The sequence below is a fragment of the Anopheles maculipalpis genome, chromosome 2RL (genome assembly GCF_943734695.1).
Source record: "Anopheles maculipalpis chromosome 2RL, idAnoMacuDA_375_x, whole genome shotgun sequence".
Lineage (NCBI taxonomy): Eukaryota > Metazoa > Arthropoda > Insecta > Diptera > Culicidae > Anopheles > Anopheles maculipalpis.
Genome location: NC_064871.1, coordinates 16,298,108 through 16,321,407, shown reverse-complemented (window position 1 = coordinate 16,321,407; position 23,300 = coordinate 16,298,108). Strand labels below are relative to the sequence as shown.

General features: G+C 42.3%; 3 protein-coding genes across 4 annotated transcripts in view; 2 read left to right on the top strand and 1 right to left on the bottom strand.

The window, feature by feature from the left end:
• The window catches only part of LOC126557622 (autophagy-related protein 16-1), a 238,986-nt gene extending 231,700 nt beyond the window's left edge, over positions 1 to 7,286 (top strand). The window contains exons 4-7 of one of the 2 annotated variants that reach the window (XM_050213466.1): positions 6,219 to 6,336; positions 6,424 to 6,685; positions 6,753 to 6,896; positions 7,177 to 7,286. In XM_050213466.1, the coding sequence (XP_050069423.1) occupies positions 6,219 to 6,336; positions 6,424 to 6,685; positions 6,753 to 6,896; positions 7,177 to 7,279 (627 nt within the window). In that variant the 3' untranslated portion in view covers positions 7,280 to 7,286. Of the gene's footprint in view, positions 1 to 6,218; positions 6,337 to 6,423; positions 6,686 to 6,752; positions 6,897 to 7,146 lie in introns of both variants that reach the window. The other variant, XM_050213465.1, reaches the window with a different exon arrangement.
• A 548-nt stretch (positions 7,287 to 7,834) lies between these two features.
• LOC126559112 (isochorismatase domain-containing protein 1) lies at positions 7,835 to 8,546 on the bottom strand. Its single transcript, XM_050215223.1, has 2 exons — positions 8,372 to 8,546; positions 7,835 to 8,308 (listed from the first exon to the last, which is right to left on the bottom strand). The coding sequence occupies exons 1-2, from the start codon at positions 8,501 to 8,503 to the stop codon at positions 7,835 to 7,837; spliced, it is 606 nt and encodes a 201-aa protein (XP_050071180.1). The 5' UTR covers positions 8,504 to 8,546.
• Positions 8,547 to 9,727: 1,181 nt separating this feature from the next.
• LOC126556547 (uncharacterized) overlaps positions 9,728 to 23,300 on the top strand; it is a 41,728-nt gene continuing 28,155 nt past the window's right edge. Inside the window, exon 1 of the mRNA XM_050211830.1 lies at positions 9,728 to 9,892. Within this exon, the coding sequence (XP_050067787.1) occupies positions 9,850 to 9,892 (43 nt within the window). The 5' untranslated portion in view covers positions 9,728 to 9,849. The remainder of the gene's footprint in view (positions 9,893 to 23,300) is intronic.

Below are 23,300 nucleotides of genomic sequence, written 5' to 3'. Positions count from 1 at the left end.
CCTCCAAAGCTTTTTATAACCAAAGCTGTGGACGAAGTGTTTTTGTCCTCCAGCAAGAGGTAGGACTCTGCCTACAGTGTTTGGTAACCTTTAATGCACACCGTGCCAGACGAACTTTCCCGGTTCATAAGACACAGTGGCATCCGCGACATACTACTGTGTCCGAAAAGTAAGGAGATATTGGTGCAGCGCGCATGTATCAAATTTTGTTTGCGCAATTAAATCAACGCTGCGGAAACATTGTGGATGTTAGAAAAAGCCTTCGGGGAAGAATCTATGTTGAAGAAAAAGTGGTACAGTGATTTCAAGAATGGTCGTGAGAAGCTCGAAGACGAGGACCGTCCGGGGAGACCATTCATCTCGACCGACGACGCCCACGTCGTCCAAATCAAGGATTTGGTGGTCAACAATCGTTGGTACGAGACCTTTCGGAGCCTCCATCCGGCGAAAGCGGCCGGATTTGTGGAAAAACAACAGCTGGTTTTTGCACCACGATAATGCGTCCTCCCATACGGCCATCATTTTGAGGGAGTTTTTCGCAACCACTGGCACTCATATTGTTCCGAAACCGCCGTATTCGACGGATTTGGCACCAGCTGGTTTCTGGCTGTTCAACAAGCTAACTTTCCACTTGCTTCGAGGACTGGGAAAAGAGGTGGAAGAGGTGCATTGCATCGGAGACAGATTACTTCGAAGGGGATGAACTTCATTTGGCCTAATAAAAAAAAAATTAAGAAAAAAACGCAGTCACTTTATTGTTCAGAGTAGGAGTACTTATGGTTAAGCTGCGTAGTTAATTTAGGCTGCATAGTTTGAAGTTTTAGGCTGCGTACTGTGATTTTTTTTATTTAAAGCGCCTATCCGAGGCTTTCCGAACTTGAATCGAAATCCGAATCTATTCGAGGCTCTCGTTCCTTGCTTCCCGGCTTATAGTAAACAGTGGCATCTGCGACATGAATGGGTATGAATAGATGCTCCATACTAATTTTAAACTGTTCCCTTGTGTTTTAATATGACTGTGTCGTTGTCATCACCAGCGGGTTGATCAGGAGCAGGAATTCATCATATCCATTGGTGACACATTTGCCAAAATCACTATCGAGGAAAAGGATGTTGGGTAAAAATACGTATAGAAATGTTACAATTTTACCACAGATGGAAGACGTGATGGCACACACTTTGCGAAGACTGGGTAAAAATTCCAATCATCGAAATGGAAACAAATTTACTGTCCATGATGCTTGCAGTACAAAACATAAAATAGTTCCTTTTGATTAGCAACAGGCAATCGTAATCGTAAAACAACGCTCTTACTAGGTTTACTGTCGAACGTTTTCATCCGTTCATGCGGGAAAAAAGGCAACAAATTGAATATCCCTCAATAACTGCCTTTTAAACCGGGACGTCTTCATTCCCGGCTCGATAAAAACCTTCTAAAACACCCTCACCAAGTTCACCCACCGGGGGCGCCCTAATAAAAAGAAAGTGATCCTGCCGCATTCCCGCAATTGTAGGCGCATTTTCCTCGCCACGCGTACACATTAACCACTGTGACCTGTTCGCTCTGTTCGTCGTCGTAGCTGATGCACTCGGTTCGGTGTGCCGAAGGGGCCATATAAAAGAAGGAACATGGCAGCAACGCGAGACTCCCCCTGGGCAAACACACAACCGGGGACCAGGATGACGGAAAATGTGTGCACACCCGATTGGAAAAACGGGCTCTATACCAAATGTTGGCCATCAAGTTTTCGGAACGGTAAAATCCACTTTTAACATTCATAAAACCGCTCGCGCCTCGGTGTGTTTTTTGCGTTGGCCACCGCCGCACGACTGGGAGCCGTTCTGTGTTGCTGCCTTCCTTCTTTGCGGATGCATTTGATAATCGGCGCGCACCAGCAGCACCTACGCGTCGACCTGTTGCCAGGCCTAATGCTAATGCCTGTGCGTGAATCTCTTACATTTTGGCCTTGCGGATGTCGCCGTGCAATTTCTGGTCCTATCGGCTTGCAGTGAGACTGAGTGACTGATATTTTTGACCCACCCCGACGAGTGGATGTTTCAAGGACGGAGGTACGGGGGCCCACGACCGACCGTTTTGTTGCGATGCGGCTGGGAATCGCTTTCGATTGTGGATGCATTCGAATGTTATTTTTAAACAATTCACCCTTCATCGGCAGGGAGAAAAAGTGCATCATGCAAAACATGCGTCGTGCAGGTTCAGTTGGAATCTGTGCCGATTTTGCCTGTGCGCTTGGAAGCATAGATAGGTGCCTTGCAGGTGCTGGATGGGTGGATGTACGGAAAAACAGAAAGGAAAAGATCCACTTGTGCTCGATAAACCGGGTGAGGGTGGATGGTGAATGTAATCGTGATTTCTTACCGTTTTTATTTACCCGATTCCCTCGATCGATAGGGATCATCGTGGGCAAAGGTTTCGTATACAGCGAGGTGCAGCAAGTCTGGGAGTTCCGTTCAGGCAAATAATTTCACTTATTGATGATACAACTTGGCCTCGATATTAGGCCCGCAAGTGTCCCCGTTTGTAATGCGAGGCTTCGGTTGCCTTGTCTTTGCAGTTTGCAGTGGTATGAGCGGACTAATATGAACAATATTAATTAATTGAACTGTTTGGACCGTTTTCACTTGCGTTTAGCAGTTACTCGAGAAGATATGGTTCGTAATTTCAGTCCAACAACTTGTCAACTTGGCCATAGCAGTTCCATTTGAATTGGTAGTTAACATCGTGCTCGATGCGACTGCAAAGGATTAACACAATCCGTAACAGTTTTGTTTTACGTTCATCTTCATCCTATCGATACGAGTGTGGACCTGTTTTCTCCTAATTGTATAGATTATCAAAGGCTTAACCTACTCCTCTTTAGTCTTCGGCGTCTCTGAGCTTTCTTGATTTTTTTAACGTTTTAACAGCCAAACGGAATAATTTGATCTTCTTCTTCTGCTTGGCCTGCTCAGGATTCAGTACGGCTTGATGACATGGTCAGGTCAACACATCCGTTCCCAGGAAACTTCGACAGGTTCGGCTTCAACTGATCAAGCCAACGAGCTCGCCACATAGCGAACAGGTCGAGCTTCCTGTTGGGCCATAAGTCCAGGATATTCATGCTCGTACACATCGCCAAAGAAATCCTTAATATCTGCCGTTCGAAAATGGCGTGTATATTGGCATCCTTCGTCAGGATATGACAGGTCTCGAACTCGTACATGAATACCGGATGTATCAGTGTGTGATATATAGGCTGTGTGCCACGAGGAATTCTAGAATGAGAATATGAGAATTTCAGGTTCTCATGAGTGTTTTTGCAATTGGGAATCTGGCCCATACACAAGCTACCTACACGAGACAACGGAGAAGAAACTGAGATCTGAGTTTTGATTGAGATTTCTTAGATAAGACCCCGTGGCACGGTGTCTTATCGTGCATTTCGTATGGTACTGGAGTCTTCTGGATGGTCGGATCAGTAGGCTGAGTAGTTCATTGTGATCTGAACTTACAATCATAACTTTCCGGTACCAAGGTAGCAGAGCTCGTAGTCGTTAACTGGTTCTCTACTTCCGAATCTCGCTCAAATACGGAAGTCAGTGGCTTCGGCAACCAGGTAGTTAGTCTTGGCCGCATTGTACCTCAATCGAATACTATCGAAATCGCGTTTAAGTAGGGTAAATCTTATCCGCGAAACCAAGTACCTCCAAATTCTCCAAGTTCCCCGGATGGTTCCGGATAATTTTCCCGGAACAACGTGATCAAATGATTAAGTTGTTAACTCTTTTTGCTTGTTTTGCTGTACTAGCTGTGAATCGATAGACATTAAACTGTTTTTTCTTCTCCTTTGAATGACAAACATGTACATAAATAAGTCCAGTGTTTGGGTCGATGTAGACGATACGAGCACCTCGTAGCACATTACCCAATAAATTCTGTCCATTTTTCATCTTAATTGCTAACCGTTACACTGTACACGTGCTGTGCAAATGATCGCTTGACTACTAGTAGTGCAACCCCCTTGCTATCACCCCGAATGCACTCTGCATGTAACCAAACGCACTATCGAAATAATCAATTCACTTGGAAAAGCTGAAGTGCAACATCTCTTGCCAGCGCGGCTAAACCATTTGTTTTATGGACGCCCACTAAAATCAGGCTGGGGTAATTATGCCGTTTTCCGTGCCGAGTACTAGGTACGGTTTGGTGATAAGGCATAAATCTAGGGCAAAATACCACAACGAAACAGTTCTGCAGCCGTCGCACCGCAAACATTGGCGTGCAGCGGTGCGGTTTGAGTGTGGTGGGAAGCGAAGACTTTGAACAGGAAAGTGTTGCTAAAATTTATGACATCACACACTATGTGTATCGGGTCGTCCCGTTTGAGCAAGGCAGTGCAAAGCGTGGAGGCTGGCAAAAAAGCTGGGTAGGAAAAACATATGCTCTACAAAAATCTTTCTCCCTTTTGCCATTCTGCCGATCGTTTTGCAAAACGTGTGGCTCGTGTGTGGTAGTCAGATGCATCGGTGGTAATTATGGATCCACAACTGGAACAAACAAGGGGAACGAAATCAGTGGAGACAACATGCCTTTGATTGGAGCACTGGAACAGCTTGAAATCGAGGGTATTTCTAGTGGGTGCATTTGGGGGATGAGAAATTGTGTGAACATAAGCTTTTTGGTGAGAGATTACGGCAATTGAAGATGAGTGTTGTGTTGTGTTATGCATCAAGCATATGTGTTTTTTTTGATGATTTTTTTCTGATTTTGAAAGTGACTTAGAATTCCGAGCCCAGACATCAGTTAAAAAAATAAGTTTAAAAAATCTATCGTCATTATATAAAAAATATTAACTTCAAAAGAAAATCATCCCATAATTTTAGTCAACTCGTTTCTAACTTCTAACGTTTGTGACTTTATTGGGTGGAATAAGAAAATATACTGATTTTATTTGTAGAGTATACGATGCAAAAAAGGATAAAATGTTTGGAAAATGCATTTCCCTTTTTGCCACTCAAACAAAAGTTTCGTGCATTCATTTTTCGATACGGCTATACCAGGGCTATACCAATAAAACAGACCAACTTCTTGCTACGGCCTAGGTTGTTGGTAGTGTGGTGGAGTAAAAAATTTGAGTCATACGAAGGAGCAGCAGGATGAAACGAATTTGAACTCAAAAAAAAACCAAAGGTATAAGTGCACCTTTTATTTGGGTAAATACTATCAAACTTCTTTTAAACTCTAAGTACAAATTCATTTTAAGCTGACCGTTTGAATACCTTTTGTATAATATATATATATTTTATTATACAATATACTACTATCCAACTACGTGGTATCAGTAAGTCTAGTAAGCCATTAGATGGCCTGCGTAACCTAGAAGGGTCATTAAACCAAGTGGAAGATCGCTTTAGGCTTACAAAATTTAGTTTCTTTTTTTGTCATTATCAATGCCTCGATTCACTAATTCTATAAGTGGCATTCGTATGGCGGATTTCAAAAGGCTTGGTACGGATTTCCTTTTTTTTAATTGAGACTTCTGTACCAGCCCCTCTGATATGACAAAAAAAAACCTAAGATAATAAAACTTTAAAGAACACATGCTAATCGCATTTAAAATATATCCTTCTTCACATTAATTCAAATAACTCTGTGAATTTTGCTGAGTGTTGACGTTTTTCGTTTTTTGCACGTGAAGAAAATAAATTTAAATCTTCACCGTGAATGTTAAACCCCTCAAAGTATGCAATCCGCTAGCCCCCTGGCGGGAATGCAAATCCTCGGGAATGCAAGCTCAACGGATCGGTGTTTGCTAGCCCACCCGGACCAGACTCTACTCCGGTAGGGAAAACGCATCGAAAATATTGATCTTGAATGGGCGATTAATTGTAAATAAATGATAACACCACAGTGGAGCACTGGAGTCACATTCAGGTTTCCAGTTGATCTTGTTGGCAATCAAGCGTTGGTGCATCGCACTTAAAACCAGATGGTTCGATTTGCCAACATTCCCATCTGCCGCCTCTCATGGTCCGATATTGATTGCATGTTTTATTGGGATCTAATTAATGTTATTTAAATAACCAGACACGGTTTAATTCATTTACAATCGTCTCGTTTACTGTTTAGTGTAAATAAATAGTTAAACATCAACTTTACATAACTTGTTAATTTTATCTGATTTATTTATTATCATTTCTCTTCTTTTTCTTCACAGCATACCTTAACGGGACACAGCGGAAAGGTACTAGCAGCCAAGTTTCTTGGTTCCGCTTTCCTCGTCACAGGAAGCCACGATCGAACGCTCAAAATATGGGACCTCAAAAATCGTTCATGTACGTTTGCCGTGTTAAACTTTTCTTTATTTATAATTGAATTCGAAGATTACTTATCACCTCTCCTCCCTCTCGCTCTCTCCGTAGGTACCGAAACCAAGTTTGCCGGTTCGAGCTGCAACGATCTAGTCACGACGGATAGTTTCTCCTACATTAGCGGACACGTGGACAAGAAGATACGCTTCTGGGATGTGCGGACGGCAGAGTGTACCGCGAACGACATACCACTGCAGGGAAAAATTACCTCGCTCGATCTGTCCAAGGATGGGAAGTTTTTGCTAAGCTGCGTACGGGACGATACGATCAACCTGCTAGATTTACGCCAGAACCGCATCGTGCGCACATTTCGGTAAGAGATGGTGGCAAATTGAATGGCTGGGTGAATGGTTTCAGTGATTCCGAGGTTTTGCTTTCAGTAACGATAACTTTAAGGTTGGATGCGATTGGTCGAGGGTAGCGTTCAGTCCATCCTGCTCTCGGATAGCGGCCGGATCGGCTGATGGATCCGTTTATATTTGGAACATTAATGGACCACTGGAGACGGTACTGAAGGATCCCAAGTGAGTAAACCCGGTCAAGTATTTCATCACAAGGTGGTGGGTGTAGCATTGTTCGTCATTTCGGTTTGCCTGTCCTAGTTGCTGTTATTCGGCCAAATGTTGCTTTAATCATATTTATATCCTTTCGGTTTTTGTCCTTTTTTCCTTCCTTTGCTTATTGGCACATTTATGAACCAATCCATTCATCCCCATGCATATCACCCATTCGCTTTAAACTACGCATCGCCGTATTACAACATCCCACCACAAGGACTACTGATCGGAATTGGTTTTTTCACAGTGGAAACGGTGCGGCAGTCACGGCCGTCAGCTGGCATCCGTTCAGCTCCACCCTGGCGTCGGTCGATCGGGCCAAAAAGTGTACGATCTGGTCGAATGCCTAACCCGACACCCGGGAGGTACGCAACAGCATACACTTTTTACTGTCAACGGCAGGCTGCGGGACACTCACACCGGTTGTTGGCGGTTGCTGTTAATGTTTTCCTTACTATCGTCGTTCTTCGTGATCACAGTCTCCGGTTCAATAGCAGCTTCGCGTTGTAGATTGGACAGGATGCTTCGTTTTTATGCAGTGGTTGCGGGCAGAGCGTGGTTGCTACTACATATTACCGGTTTTCTTTCTGTTTCTTACTCATTAACATAATAGGTAAGCACAAAAGGGCCTTTTTGCCGGAACGGGATGATACGTGAGCTGCTACCATTTCGTTCATTCGTGCAGGATCTTTTGCATTAATAAAAAAATAAAAATAAAATGGCGACAGTGTGCATTTTAATACCGTTTACTTATAGCTTTCAGGTATACAGCCACGTGGGGTAACCACATTTTAAATGCATCCGTTTACAAAATCCCCAACCAAGTAAATTGAATTCAAAATTCCGTGCAATATTCAATCTTAAAACACACGTGTTGAACTGTCTTTTTAACGGCGATTTTCAAATTACAGTTTTGCCAGTTCAGTATCAACCGACGGTTCGCGTACCAAATGGCGCACCTTATCGAAGGCGGGATGTTGCTTGTCACGCATTAGCTTGAAGATAACGTTCTCACTCGTCGTCACAAAGCACCCGTACTGCTGCAGACGTTCGAGCGCAAACTTACGGTCCTCCTGGGTGCGCGAAACGGAACAATCGGCGGCTACATGTACCGTGTAGCCCTTGTTCAGCAGATCCATTGCTGTCTGCTCGAGACAGATGTGCGATTCCAAACCGAACAGCACAACCGTTTCGGGTCCCTGAGGACCATACAGTTCTTCAATTTTGCGCTGCACATCCGGTATCATCATGCTGAAGAGCGTTTTCGGATACACACCCTTGGCGTGTGAAATGTCCAAGTCTTGCACGATACGACCGAGTTTTTCCGGATAGTGCTCGGTTACGATCAGCGGTACGTCCAGTATCTTGCCCGCTTGCAGCTGAAACCACAAAGGTCAAAGGTGTTGTAGTGAAATGCGTAAAGTTCAGAAAGGTGACCTTACCAGTTTAGAGGTATTTTTAATCACTGGATCGAACATTTTCATACCCGGGCGAAACTTATCTTGCAGGTCACATAGCATGAATAACGTTTTCTTCACATCCAAATAGCCGAGTTTTGTTAATTGGCGAGCCATTTTGCCGGAGATTATGAAACAAAATAGAAGCGGCCTGTCGAACGTAAACAATGCAAATGAAGCGTTTGGACCGTCTTGCTTAGCAAACGCTTGAGAAACGCTTCAGTTATCAGCGACAGCAGCATGGGACGGTGGTCTATACACGGAATGTTCGATTGTTAACGAGAAAGCGGTTTAATTTTTTTTTATTTTAAATTTACAAACATTTTGTTTTAAACATCCTTATTCCTGCATGCATTCAACGTGATCAACGTTGTTCCATGTATTCGAGATACAAAATGTGGGTTGGCTGTGAGCATTCTGCTAATAAGACAAAGAGAATCGAAGACAGTAAGCAGAATGATTGCATTTTACAAGCTATCCGAAGTGTATTGTTTATTGAATAAGTTTCACCAAAAATAGGGAAATGCATTTTAAAAACTTTTGATATAATTTAAAATATCTTATTATGATGAAACTGCGATTCTGTGCGGGTGAAAAAAACGCGACCTGTCAAACGCGCCGCTGACAGTTGGTCAAAGTTCGAAACGGCCTTTTTTTCGCATCGTTCCTCATGTTCGAAACCGCATCTTTCCCTTCGGTTAACTTCGTCAAGCAGTAAGTGGCGCTGCGCTGGTATTGGTGAAATCGTGCGACGAAGGCAGCCATTTATTTACCTCGTCCGTCGCGAGCAATAAATAAATACGAAATTTACTGCGTTTTCTGCGTTCTCGCGTAGGAAAATTGTGTCCCGCGTGTGGCCACCGGTGCAGGGCATGTGGTGCAAGTGGAGTAGGCCGGTTCCGTGCGTGCGAAGTGCGTAAAAAGTGGTGTGGAAATGTGCGGAAAATGTGTGCCCTAGAAGCGCGACGTGCAGCATCGTGTCGATAAGCGGAGGGCGAGCGGGGTAGAGTGGTGCTACCTGGCACAGGAGGTTTTTTTTTTGTAGTCGTCACTAGCAACAACCACCGCGAATTTGTACGCGGATCGTGAAAATCGAAACCTGTTCTGTTTCTGTGTTTTGTGTCACCGTGGAAAAGCCACCGTCTTGCCGTATCCGGCCCTCGTCCCATTCCGTCGTCCTCTGCAGCAAACGGCGGCAAAACTATTTCCCCTTTCGGCAAAAAGAGTGCAGTGGCCGCCGCGTAAGGGCAGAAGCAACAGCAGCCAGGCAAAATTTCGGTTCCCGCGCGTGTGTGTGTATTTGGAGGAGGAAGAAGTGAGGTATCCCGTGGTTGTGCCGAAATGGTTGTGAATCGTGTACGTGTGCAGTGATTACGTTCGTGGCCGTGTTTTGTCCCGGAGTGTAGGGCAGAACATCGCGGTCACTGCGCCTTTCGCGTCCACGCTCCGACATCCGTTTGCCAATGAATCGTCGGCAGTCATTGGACAAGCCAGGTGAGCAGCAAGGTGAAAATCAGTTCTTTTATTTTTTCTTTGCTTACCTTCTCCCTACTTCCCGTATCTTCCCGACCTTTTTACCCCCATACTAATAATCAGCCGGGTGAGTTTGGTGCGGTTTTTCGGTATGGGAAAGGAATTGGGAAAATCTGTGCGTGTGCGCCCAAAATTCGTCCCAACAAATCAGTGATGTGCGTGCGTACGTGTGTTGGTGAGCTCTTTGTGTTGCTGTGTGCGGTAGTGTGCGTGCATTGTTGAGAATTACAGTGAGCAGCGACACGGGAAACTCTCTCACTTTTGTCTCACTATTCGCTCTATCTCTCTCTCTCTCTCACTCACTCTCATTAGTTGCTCCTTTCTTTGTCGCACACAAGTTTGTAAAGATCAGCTTATTCAAAAAAGTTTATTTAAACAAAACATATTTTGGTACAAATAATTTTGTGTGGTGTCGTGTTACGGTGCTGTCAACAGTATTGTAACTAGAAAGGACAGTTTCAAAAATAATTGTTTTGTTGTTGTTATTTGCCAAATGTTTTTGTAACCAGTTACCATAATAAAAAAATTACGTTCATTAATTTTGTTAAATTTAAACATGAACATTACATGATTAAATAAAACTTTGTGTTTTGTGTCTTTATTCATCCAATCATCGGAGTTTTCTTAGTAAACAAACCAAACGGAAATTTCCTTTCGTGGTATAAAAAACAGAAATAATAATCAGCAATTTTATTCAGCTTTACTTTTATACGGATTCGTTACGATAATTTGTGAGGTGCCTTCCGTTTTTGCGTTAATTTCTGTGCTGGAGGATTGGCGGTTTGTTTACATGTAAATCGATGGACAAATATTTATTTCTCAATAAAAGGTCGTTTCAAATTCATTTTAATTGATCTCTTTATGCGAATGTGATTTCCTAAGTTAATAATGTGTTTTTTTATATAATTTTTATATTAATTAGTTATATTAAATGCTTATGCTATCGCTATTCAGGTGTAAAAATCAATTGTTATTGTTGTCTCATACAGTAATGTAAACGGAATCAATTTCGGGCTGGATATTTGCCTTTATATTTTATATTTGTTTGGCTAGTAATAAAACAGACTGGAATTAAAATCGATTTTTACTGTGCTTTGGAGTGTAATATTTGCTCATATAAGAAATTAGAAACAGTGTTAATGTTGCACGGATTGCGTCGATGAAACGGTAAGGTATTATGAATAATATTTATATTTGTTTAGCAGAATTATAATGCTCTTTTAGTCAGGATCAACATACTCAAATACACAATTATGTATGCCAAAAAAATATTAAGCAGCTGTGAATCTAGAAAACGGAGTATATAATTGCACTTATTTCGATACAAAAATTTGAAATCTAATTAATGATATGAATCAATCTTCTCCACGTTTGATCCACAACATAGTCCAAAAACGGACACAAAACAAAAGACTTGATGCTCAATGTTGTGCTCGTCAATGTGTGTTTTTCATGTGGTAAGTGGAAAGAGGAAACTCAATCCATTCGCGCGCTCTCCTCACGCTCGTCGTTAAGACGATCGTGGGAAACCGCTCTGCTCCAGTCTTGTTGTTTGCTGTGTTACGAGCTTTATCCGTTCACTAGCTTTGCTTTGCTCTTCCTGCTGTGTCCAACAGAGCGATTGCTTCCTGGTGGTTGTTGAAAACAGCCCTCTCGACCTCTAAGCAACAATATTTTAATGGGTTAAAGGGTGTAACGGCCAAACGGCGTAAATGTCAAAAACAATTCCATCTTGCGTGTACGCCACCATCTCGACAGAGATTCGCGCGTTGCTGGTGTACGCTTTATCGAAATGCAGTAGCAAGCGAATGAGTGGTCCTCCGTCACGGGTGCATTAGATGTATTAGTGCCATCACATCAACACCCGCCAGTAGTGCAGTCGGTTAAATTAATGGTATGCACACGCGGAAAGGTGAGTCCATGCACACGCACACCCGTACGCTGATTGCTCGGGCGCTCGGGCTGAGGAAGCGGATACACCTCCCCAGGCAAGGATACGTTTGTTGCGTGGTGGCGCCCAGGCGGTTCCACCTGCACACGGTTGTTTCACGTGAGTCAAGCTTTTCAGCATCAGCAAAATAACTATCGATAGTCAACGATGGATTAAAAACGGGCTCGATCGAGCGAGAGTGTAAGCCCCAGGGGTCGGCAAACTTTGGGCCGTGGATCAAATTTGACCCGCGAAAAAAATATCACGAGACAAGATTATTTCCTCGACGCATATTTTCAACACTTGCAACTCGGTTGTCCAAATCCTGTAACCATACATTGCATCATTCATCACCAGGGTTTTCGAGCTTAAATTTATTGGCTTAAACCCAATTTAATTATTTTTTGTGACTTTGATTATATCGATGTTACCATGTAACTTCTCTACCATGGCTTAATACAATAGAAGTTCAATATTGATTTTTTAAATTTTAAATCGAGCTATAAAATTCCCAATTCAAATGAAGTCATTTGCTAAGAAAACCATTTGCAAACCAAACCAAAATGAAGTTTGTAACCAATTTCGTAGGTGATTTTAAAAGGTTTTGTTTGCAGATGTGTAACAATTAAATCTCCGAAATGTATTCCTTGCTCAAATCATACCGGTAAAAGCTAGCATTGCTCAATTTGTCGGACGCCTAGTTTCAACTGCTGCCATACGTCAAAAAGTAAACGCTAGATTTTTGCAAATACCTTCTAGAAGCGGATTACATAAGCCTGAAATCATTTGAGAGAGGAGAATTTATTTCATTATGTGGCAGTTTTTATGGGTTTTTTCCCAATTTTTTGTTATTTCGTTTCTTTACAGAAGCTCTGAGTCTCTGAGTGAGGCTACATTAGCCTCCCTATACATTTTTTTTTTTTCTAAAATGAAATATGTATAATAAGAATACAGGTCGTGTCCAACCTACGACCCTTTACAATAGATTTTAGTTGCTTGATAAATAAAAATAGGACCGCTTCCAATATGAACTACATAATTTCAGAGCAGAAACAAAGAATTACATGTTAATAAATATTCCTTATTGAACTATTTTTCAGAAATTTCTATCTGTCGCCTGAAATTGTATAAGCAAGATTTAATTATGGCGTTTTCAAATCACCCCTTATTAATATATTTCAAATTTTTTTCACTTGTATGGCCCTCAACTTAATGTTTATTTTTACTCCTCTGGCCCTTTTTTTTGCGAAAAGAGTGCCGACCCCTGGTGTAAACGGTGGACAGCTTTCACTGTTAGCATGCGTGCGAGTGTGTTTCTCTCTTCACACCAGCTCGTGTGTAAAATTCCGACGAAGACGTTATAAAATTGACCTAAATGTTGTACTCGATTTTGCGAACACTTTGCGTAAAATAGAGTCCCACAGTCACGCACACCCGCACCTGCAGCAGCCAAACACGTTCACGGCAAGCTAACGTGTAGAGCGCCGCGCGCGGCAGGCAAAAGTGTCGCAAAATTGTCTCGCCTCGGGCTCGCTCATCCGATGCGTGACATTCCGTTACATCGAACGTCTGGGTGAAGAAAGCAGCAGCAGCAGCAGCAGCAGTGTGTACACACAGGTTCCTGGTGACGTCAATGTTGACGCTTAATCCCTGGCCGGTCGGTTTTTCCCTTTTTAGTGTCCCACGCACGGAATGCAACTTGCCGATGCGCGCACCCCATCGGGAGGGTGGCCCGCGATGCGAAAAGATTGAGCAAATAAATGCGAAAGAAGCGGTGTGGCAGAAAATAAAAATCGCCACCAAGCGGCTGGTTCGATGTGCCAGCGAGAGGAGAAGAAGAAGAGCTAGCAGAGAGAATGAGCCTGCAAGTGGCCGAGTAAACACGCATAAAATTAGAATTTGTCTCTTTTTTCAGCTCCGGCGATAAAATGTTCGGTCGTTTGTCGGTTGGTGGTTGTCGGTTGTTTAAAGATGTGAAGTTTAAGTCCGTGCGTGTATCACTTGTAGCTTGCCTATGTAACAATGTAACTTTCATTGGGTTGTAAAATTATGTAGCGAGCATACTTTGCGACAAAACTGATTAGATGAAGTGCCTCTTACTCGACGATTGACGGCCCGAAAAATCGCAGAAAAATCTGTGTGGAATAAATTTTTTGAAAATGCTAAAAATATGCTTCTTGTCGGTGATCAGCAGATCAGGATGCACGCACACTACTCGTGTGCAGCAGCAGCAGCAGTATGGGGTCAGATACAGTTGCGGTTGTTCTGGTCATCTTTTCCCCTAGACCTAGCTGAGTACAATGTGAGATCTTCGCCATGCAAAGTGGTTATAGATACACGCACATAGCAATAATATATCGGGCCATCGGCTCAAGTTCAATGGCTTGCTGTGGGATTACAGGAAAAGAAGCGCAATTCGAGTCGATGTTATAAATAAAATCAGTTTAATCAAAGAATGTAATAGCTCCATTGAACAGGGGTTTTCTGTTGATAATGTAAAATCATAAAACCTTTTGATAAACACTTCATATGGAATTGTAGATTTCTTCTTCTTCTTCTCCTGTCAATTCTTCTTCTTCTTCTTGGCTGAACGACCCTCTAAGGTCATGCCTGTCATCTATCTAATGGCATACTGGACTTGCTGATAGGGCGGCCCGGTGGTACAGGCGACAACGGCGCCGATCTTCAAACGGCAGGACCGGGGTTCTAATCCCATCCGGGATTAGGACCCGTAGTGAGGACTGTGACTATCCAACTACGTGGTATCTGCAAGTCTAACAAGCCATTCGATGGCCGGCGTTGACCCTAGAGGTCGTTAAGGCAAGAAGAAGAAGAAGAAGACTTGCTGATACCAAGTAGTTGGATAGTCAGTCTTCACTAAGGGAGAAAGATTTGAATGGGATTTCAACCCTGGTCTTTCGTGTGAAGGTCGGGCGCCGCTGTTGCATCTACGACCGGGCAGCTACCGGTCACTAGATTAATCTAGATGATATTTGTTGCGCCCTGCAACAAGTGCTGCGTCCTGCAGCCATTTTTCTTTCGATCACTTTTGTACATTAAATTTATACAAATAAGTTAATAATCCTTTTTTGTGTTTTTATGTGTAAAAAAAACTTCTATCTTCTCTCCCATTTTGTGATCGAATCTGCCCGATATACCTATCTCTATCCCTCTCGCTTGATGTATTTTGCCCGATCGCCGAATTCAGCTTCGGGCTTTGAGCCATACAGAGTTATCCTTGACTTGAACCGTTGTTAACAATATTGTAAGGGCTGCTCAGATGACATTGTAAACAATATTCTTATATTGTAAAGCTATCAGATGATATTGTGTTCCGTCCGACCGTCCGAGTCATTTCTTCTTCCCACCACAGTAGCTGACGATAATGTAAACGGTCTCTTGGCGGATGGGTAAGTATAAACACGGCAGGGTGCTTCACGCTTGTTAGAATTTCATTGTTCCATTACCCTATTGACAAAATCTTCGAAAATCGCGCGAAAAAAAGGCACTACTAAGGCAATTTTTATCAAAAAAAACCCTTAGTAGTAGGGTAGGGTAACAAAAATTGCTCATTAAATTAATGAGTATAAAAAAACTTCCTTCCTGAAAACATCAAATTACTGCTAAGTTTTTTTATTTATTTATTTTGATAAAGTTCCCTGCCTGGTTTTATACCTGTGCTCTATATAAATAGAGGTGCTATAGTCGAAAGTAGACCCTAAAAAGATGTCGAAAATTTCTTTTAAAAACTTTCAAAAGCAAACCTTTCCGTGCGCTACTAGGCCTTTTACGATATCGTCAGCTACGAACACCATATCATCTGACTGCTTTACAATATGAGAAAATGGTTATCCCTGTCATATAAGGCTCTTACAATCAATGTGTTTTTCAAAAGGGTTGATACTGAAAACCCCTGCATCCATGTTAAAAGAGGAGTAAACAATTTCAACAAATAACTACATGAATTGTTTGATACTTTTGCCCATATTTGATTTGAAAAAAATCAGTTGCTCTATACAGTCTGGCGACCGTCAACAGTCGTACTTCAATTGACTGTAAACAATACACCCGGAAAAAAGTGGTCAATTTTTATTTTTGTTATGTTTTGGAGGCACCCGTTATATCGCTGTTCAGTATTCCCCATCGTTTGCATGTGCTACGTTGCATGAGCAAATCAAGCGAGCATGCCCAGCTCCAAATAGCCAGTTTTTCGCGTGTCAGTAACGCGTCTCCTGCAAAAAAAGGTATTGTGTGTGCGTTGTTGTAGGTAACCGGGGTACGTGCGTGTTGTTAGAAGTCGTAATGGTATGCTGGCAACGGCGTATTCCGCTCGTAAAGAGGCATAAGTGTGAGAAGGAAGCGGTAGGTGGAACCGTTTTACGAGTCTTTTCTTCCGGTTGACCTATCCCAACTCCGGATACTCCGGATATCTGTCGCCGCACTGGCAATAGGGACTGCCCTTGACATTGAAGCCTTAGCACGGGTTTTTTTAACAGTTGAGATCAGGGATTTATCTCTCAGCAATCTTATATCCACTTTAAACGGGATCAGCCCCTTTGCTGTGGTACGTGGAGATAAACCTTGGGACGAAGACTTGCTTGGGAAGTTCACCCTAAATCAGCTGTTCTAGAGAAACATAGACAAAACAAACCATAATTTTGGATTTGCTTTATGTAATAGCAAATGTTGTGGAAAGTTCTTGCGAACAACCAACTCCAATAATTGAGCTGAAATCCTTCCGTTGTGTTAGCAATATTTCACCAAGCAAGAAGAATTCACAACTACGTTGTGCCTTGATAATGAAATATAACCTCGAACGCGCTATGTACCGGCGATTTCTCCCTTTATCGTCCATTTTCCATCCCCAGCTCGGCAGGTCCTTGAAGTGACAGCAGCCAGCCAGAAGAAAAGTTGCAAAAGTGATAAAAATCTCTGACCCATATACCTTCCATTAAACCCGGGAACACGGTTTGGAACGCTTCCGGAATCTCTTGAAGCATTTTTACCCCCCGAGGGTTCTCAGGATCCAAGGAAAAGCGGGAAGCTTGTCATCGTCAGTAGAGGCTCCCAAGTAGTGGGGAAGGCCAACCAGCGTGAGCAGCAGCGTACTACTTTTTTTTCCACTCCCCCCGTGTTACATTGACGGCGGCGTGCAGCAGCAGCAGCTGAGCGCTGTGTGCCTGCTGCCTGCTGTGAGCGTGTGTGTTACGAAGGCACGGCAGCAATATTGGAGGTTGGTTCATTCATGGTTTCGTTTTCACTTCCTCCGCTGCTACCCTTCCACCGTCCGGGCGTCTCATCGCGTCACTTTCCTCCTTTGGGCACGTGGCACGCTGCCCTCAAGGCCGGAAAAGAAAATCAAGTCACGAGACTCTGGTTTTGCTTGTGAGGCGATGGCACGCTCTGCTGGTGTTGGCGTGGAACGTGTTTGTGGGCTTACTTTATCTTGTTATTGCCTCTTCACGCCGGGCTGGTAGAGGCGTCCGCTTTACCTCCAGTTTTGGCAGATCTTTTGTTGGTTTGGCAGTACATTTTTCTGCAAAGTTTGGGTATCAAGTTTAGGTTAGTTTAATGTTTGTTTATCGGTTTTTTATAATAAAATATTTCCTTCTTTTTAAAATGCGATGTGTAAATTGAAAAATATTCTTTACTTTAAACAAATAAAATGCACATATTCACATAAATATTTCATATTTTCCAAAGACAGAATTACAGTTTGTTCCACGATGTATTTATTATGCAACGGAAAACTATCACTTATTTCAGGGAAACCACTTGTTGTTTGAATGCTGTTTTTTGCTGCTTGTCGTGTTGCTGTTTTTTTTTTCGAACGTTTTTATGCTTCCGAGTTTGTGCGTATGTGTTTTTGTTTTAGTCTTCCTCTTTTATGCATCCGGAACCGCTATCGCGCGTTGGTGCGTCTCACCAACACATACGTGTGCGTAGTTCGCGTCTGTTTCGGTAGTTACTTTCACTCGGGCATCAAGAGACATAATTTTTGTTTTATCATGTCATAGCTTTCGGTCACTTCTCCACCAGCAACAGAAGATTGGGGATTGGAGACATTACCAGTTTCCGTAGGTATCGTGAAAAAGAAAGTTTACTATATTTGATAGCCAAACTAGTCGAGCTAAGAAAAGTTTGGTTAAATAATCATGGCAAACAGACAATTCTTCACTTATCATAGTTTCGTATTTTTTCGCATTTTACAGTAACAGTATTAGAATATCAAAATCAGTCGTTTGGGTCTATTATGATCTAAGCCAGTTTTTAAAAATGGGTTTGACGTTTCGTGGCTTAGACACTCTTCATGCAAACTGACAATTAAAACTAGCCTGCGTCAAAAGCTTTCTAAAAATCATTTGTCTTTATTATTTTCGAGCTTCTTTGGCAAAATTGACAATGTTGGAGAATATTTTCGAAATTATGGCTATAAAAATTGAAATAAAATTGATTTTCCATCAACATTTATTCTGCTGTGCTGTTTCAAAGACCATTCCAAGCTTTGTGTGTAATCGCGTCCATGAAAAAAAACGGTGTACTTTATTAGCGAACGAGCTGCAAATTTTTGCGTAATTTTTTAGCTGTACATAGACATGCATTACAATTTTAGGCAATTGATTCTTCCAAAAATGTCACGGTTCAACTACTAATCGGACCGGTCCGCGGTAATCCCTCTAGAGGCGGCCCTTTAGCAGAGGGAAAAGCAGCTCCGATTTTCACATGACAGGACCGGACTGTCCAAATATGTGGTAACAGCAAGTCTATTAAGAAATTCGATGACTGGCGTGACCCAAAACGTCGTTGGGACAATAGCAGGCCAGGCGGAAGCAGTTGAAAAAAGCAAAAATGTTAATTTTTCCTTTTTTCAGACTTAAGTCATCATCATGAAAGCTGCGTTTGAAAATGTTTTGTGATTTCATTATGGTTTTTGCAATTAATTGAACAAACTTAATAACTGATTCTAAGCCAATCGCAATAATGCAATCTAAACGCTTGCAAATTCAAATAAACAGAAGTAGAAAATCGCGCACCCCATCAAAACACAAAGCTCCGGCTTTGGAACTCATCAGCCAAACCTAAAATGAGCGAAAAATAGTCTAATGCTACGATCACGGCTCATTAACGAGCGAACACCTGAATCGGAGTGTGTCTGCACGCTGGTACAAATACAAAACAACCCTCCGCTAGCAGGGCGGCGGTGGAGAATGCGTGACTATTTAATTAAGCGTGTGATTTTGCAACCGAACGTGGTCATAGTGCTTGCTAATATGGTTGTTAATAGGGAGCAGCTATCAATGATACTGTTTATAAATGAACATCAATCTAATACGAGTCCAACATGGTCTCTAATTTAGTCCCAGAAGGGTATAACTTTCACTGCGGATTATAATCCGAGTTATCGATCAAAGATGTGCGATTTATGCTGCCATGTGCTTACAAAATTAGTTGAAAGAATGAGCTGTAATTTTAGTTATTTTTTGCGTTACGTTTGGTAGAGGCTGCAGCAATCTTCTCCACTCATTCTATGCCCGGCGTGTCCTTGTAGGTGTCCTTAGGCCAAGAATAAGATAAAGATTAAAGATTCGGATGTGTGCTTTATATTTACCAGACCTTATTTTACATTCCATTTGGCGTGAAGCTACTCCCTGTGGGAAGAAACCTGTTGCCTGTGGTTGCATTGTTGGGATTTCTTAAAGTTTTCTCAAATATTCAGCTTATCAATACGTTAATAATTAAATAAAATAAATTAAATTTCCATCATTCCGTTCGGCAGATGGGGATAGCATATGTATGCGTGCCCTAGGTGCCACATTATCAATTGATCGGAGTGTGAACCTTTTAATCGCCAAGATGTGGGCAGCTTAAGCGATAAGAACATGACATGCCGCTTCCCATACGACCTGGCAGAGCGTAGAGATGGAAAGTACATTCAGTTCTTTTGCTAGACCTTATCCTTATACCGTACCGACGGGCAGATTATGACGTTAGAGTGTGGCACAATGTCTTGAGTTTAAATAGTACGTGCCGATTGTACGACGTTAGGCATGACGTTCTTACACACAATGGTCAGGTTGTATCCACCGTGGTAGATACGATAAGAAAATGTAAATCTGTGCGAAGCAGATGATTTTATATCGCGCAGTAGCAAAATGCAATCAGTAATGCAAGACAAAAGACAGCACGAGCTTGGCGTCGTGTCCATCACCATCGTAGGGTTCTTGCGATGCACACCTTACCGTAACTAGAAGGTAGGAGCATAAATTTATGCGTGATCAATGTATCAGAATCGCATCTACAACGTTGCTGCTTCTGGTTGCCAACAGAATATATATGACTTGACACGACCCATGGTAGGGAGCGTTGCCGCTTGCACACGGAGTATTGGAAAATTAGATTTAAATTGATTGCTACCATCATACCGGTATAGCAGCTCTTCTCCATTTCCTAGCTCATTCGCTTTTTCGAAGGCAATACATTCAAAAGCTTTTCCGCCGAAAGCACAACAGTTTCGAGCGTTACAGCGCTAAACTAATCTTCCTGATGACTGTTTGGTGGCAGTCCCAGGTTTCGGGGGTTTTTTTGCCGGTTTGTTCGCAATAAGCAAATTTAATGTAGCTTACAAACGATGATGATTTTTCAACGGTATGCCTAGAATGATTTTCCCAGTTGGTTGGTTTTTGGGATGGGGTGCTTATCCATAGTAAGTTCGTTTGTGCGTCGAAGAAATTGAATTATTAGTCTGATATGATTGAATTTGGTGTTGCCAGTATGCTGATTAAAAGCTCAGTAACGGCGAGCAATACATTTTCAGAAGAAGCACTCCTGGCTGCATGCATGCTATCCTTTTGCGCTCATTTTAGTATCGCATCAATTGGGCCGGTCCTGTGGTTTCGATTCGACGAATGAAATCATTCCAAAGCAATAACCGCATCCTTACGCTGCAGCAAATGTTTTGGATGGATAGATTGTACGCTAAACATGACGACGACGGCGCTTGGTAAGTTCTTATAGTTGGACAGATTTCTCGCACCAGACAGACAGGACTCGAACCTGAGCGGTGTCATTCCGTGCTCGCCTGCCTACGGAAGCAGCAAAAGGAGAAGAACATGGATGCAGCGCGATGAAAGATTGGAAAGTTTTAATTGCGCATGTATGCCGTGTTTCCCCGTGGATTGTATCGGTGTGATGTCTAGCCATTTACTGGTGTACAGCTGTCCACTGAGAGATGGGCTCCGGACGCTACAAGTCGTGTGTACGTCTGCAATATGTCATGGAAAATAGGTTGGAATTAGAGTTGGGAAGCTTCATAAAAAATATCAAATAAGGAAATGAACAAAATGGATGTGCTACTCAGCACTGTACATTATGAAACTTTATGAGCATGTTTTTGTGTGTAAAAAAGTCCTTGTTTTTGTATCTTGAGGTTCCGTATTGACACATTGTGCAAATGTGACTCTGCATGCATAATTCGCAGTAATTATCAATTATAGTGCTGCCGAGCGAATTGAATGAATATGTATATAAATTACGGTTCGGTTAAACATGATTTATTATTACCACCTTTCAACCTCATAACGCCAACCCCTTTTTGACCCCGATCGTCCAGATCGGAAGGTTAAAAAGTATGCTTTTTGCAATTTATTAACCAAAAATGTTTGCATGGCAAAATGTCACCCTGCGCTGGTGCTACGGTGGACAAAGGGTGATGACTAAAAGTTGAACTCATATCGCAAGGAAGAGGATGGATTTTGGTTGGTTGTGATCGATAAATGCATAATGTTTGGATTGTGCTGTTACGTACTTCTGTAGCAGCGATCAGAGGAAGAAAAAAAAATTGATGATACTTTTTTTAGCATAATGCAAAGTTATGTCGTGTTTTTGGTTGTTATTTAAATACATTCTTTTACGTATGTGAGTGCGTGTTGTTTCGCTGTCTTGTGTAACATGATGGTCAAATTAATAAACGACGGTAAACCCTAAATTATGAAATAATAACTAAAGGTAACGCCGGGTGAAATGTTACGACCGTGGAGTTGTATGAAGTGCGTATAAAGTGCATCTCGAAGTGTGATGGACAGAAAATAATTACCAAAAGAATAAATAAATAATATCATGGATTTTGTAGCCAAAGAAAATAAAGCTCTACTTTACTAGCATTTTTTTAAGTTAATTTATTTATAATTAATTATGACGGTACAATCCGTACTGTCAACACCGTTTGTGATGACTAAATTGTATAAACATAATGATAAGGAATTTCCTCCTTATTCTTTACCTTATTCCGGGCATTTTATTAGCAATCTTGTAGACGATAATAAGTACTAGAAATATCAACTTCAAACCAAACCCACTAAACTACAGACAGATATTGTGTTGTTTGCAACGATTATTTCATTCTCTTTCGCTTTACCTTTCTGACGGTCTTAAATTATTGACCCTCTTGCACGATTCAAATGTTGATGCAGGAGAATCGTGTTTGTGGTAAAATCCATACCACAGTGTGATGCCGAAGGATTAGTCGCGGTGCTACGGCACACACACGCACAAATCTCCTCTCGCAACAAGCAGCGGCACGTTCAACAATGCCTCTAAACAACTATTATTCGTCATCATCACGGACGGGATTTGTCATCCTTTCGCACGCAGCGCTCACAAATGAAGGAAAAGAGTAGACCGGTGACAATAATCTGTCATGCAAAATTGTACATATGTCAAATGTGTTGAACGCAAAGGAACGTGACCGAGAATGGTGCCGGTCATCCGTAATTGCTTCATGTTGCCGTTGTGCATCAAATAGTGTTTCTTGGTTTTTATTTTTGATATGAGTAAAGATCAATCAGTCTTGATTTAACGAGCCGTTGGTTATGGCGATCATATAATGGTTTACTTGACTAATTCAGCTCTAGCAACACACGAAATCGGACGATACTTCCCGCTACTGATATGTCCGGTGTTCGGTCCTGGACTGTGGAAGGCGTTCACCAGTGAGGAGGACCTACAGTGAGATCGTTGGCTGGATCAGGTGGAGTTGAACTTGACGGAAGTCGACTGAAACTCTGAGCAAACCAAGAAGAAGAAGACTAATTAATTCCACCTTAGTTGGAAGGGGCGATCCGGTGGTGTAGGCGACAGTGGCGCCTGACTTCAAACGGCAGGTCCGGGGTTCAAATCTCATCCGGACTTTCCCTCCGTAGTGAGGACTGATTATCCAACTATGTGATATCGGCAAGTCTAGTAAGCCATTCGATGGTCGGGGTGACCTATAGAAGGTCGTTAATCTAAGAAGAAGAAGAAATTGGATAGTCAGGTCCGGATGGGATTCAAGCTACAGTCCTTCCGTGTTTTAGTACTTCTTGGCCTGCTCAGGATTGAGCACGTCGCGTCGACATGGCCAGGTCTTCAATCGGTTTCCAGGAAATTCGGTCTAGGATTGTAGTCCTCCATCCA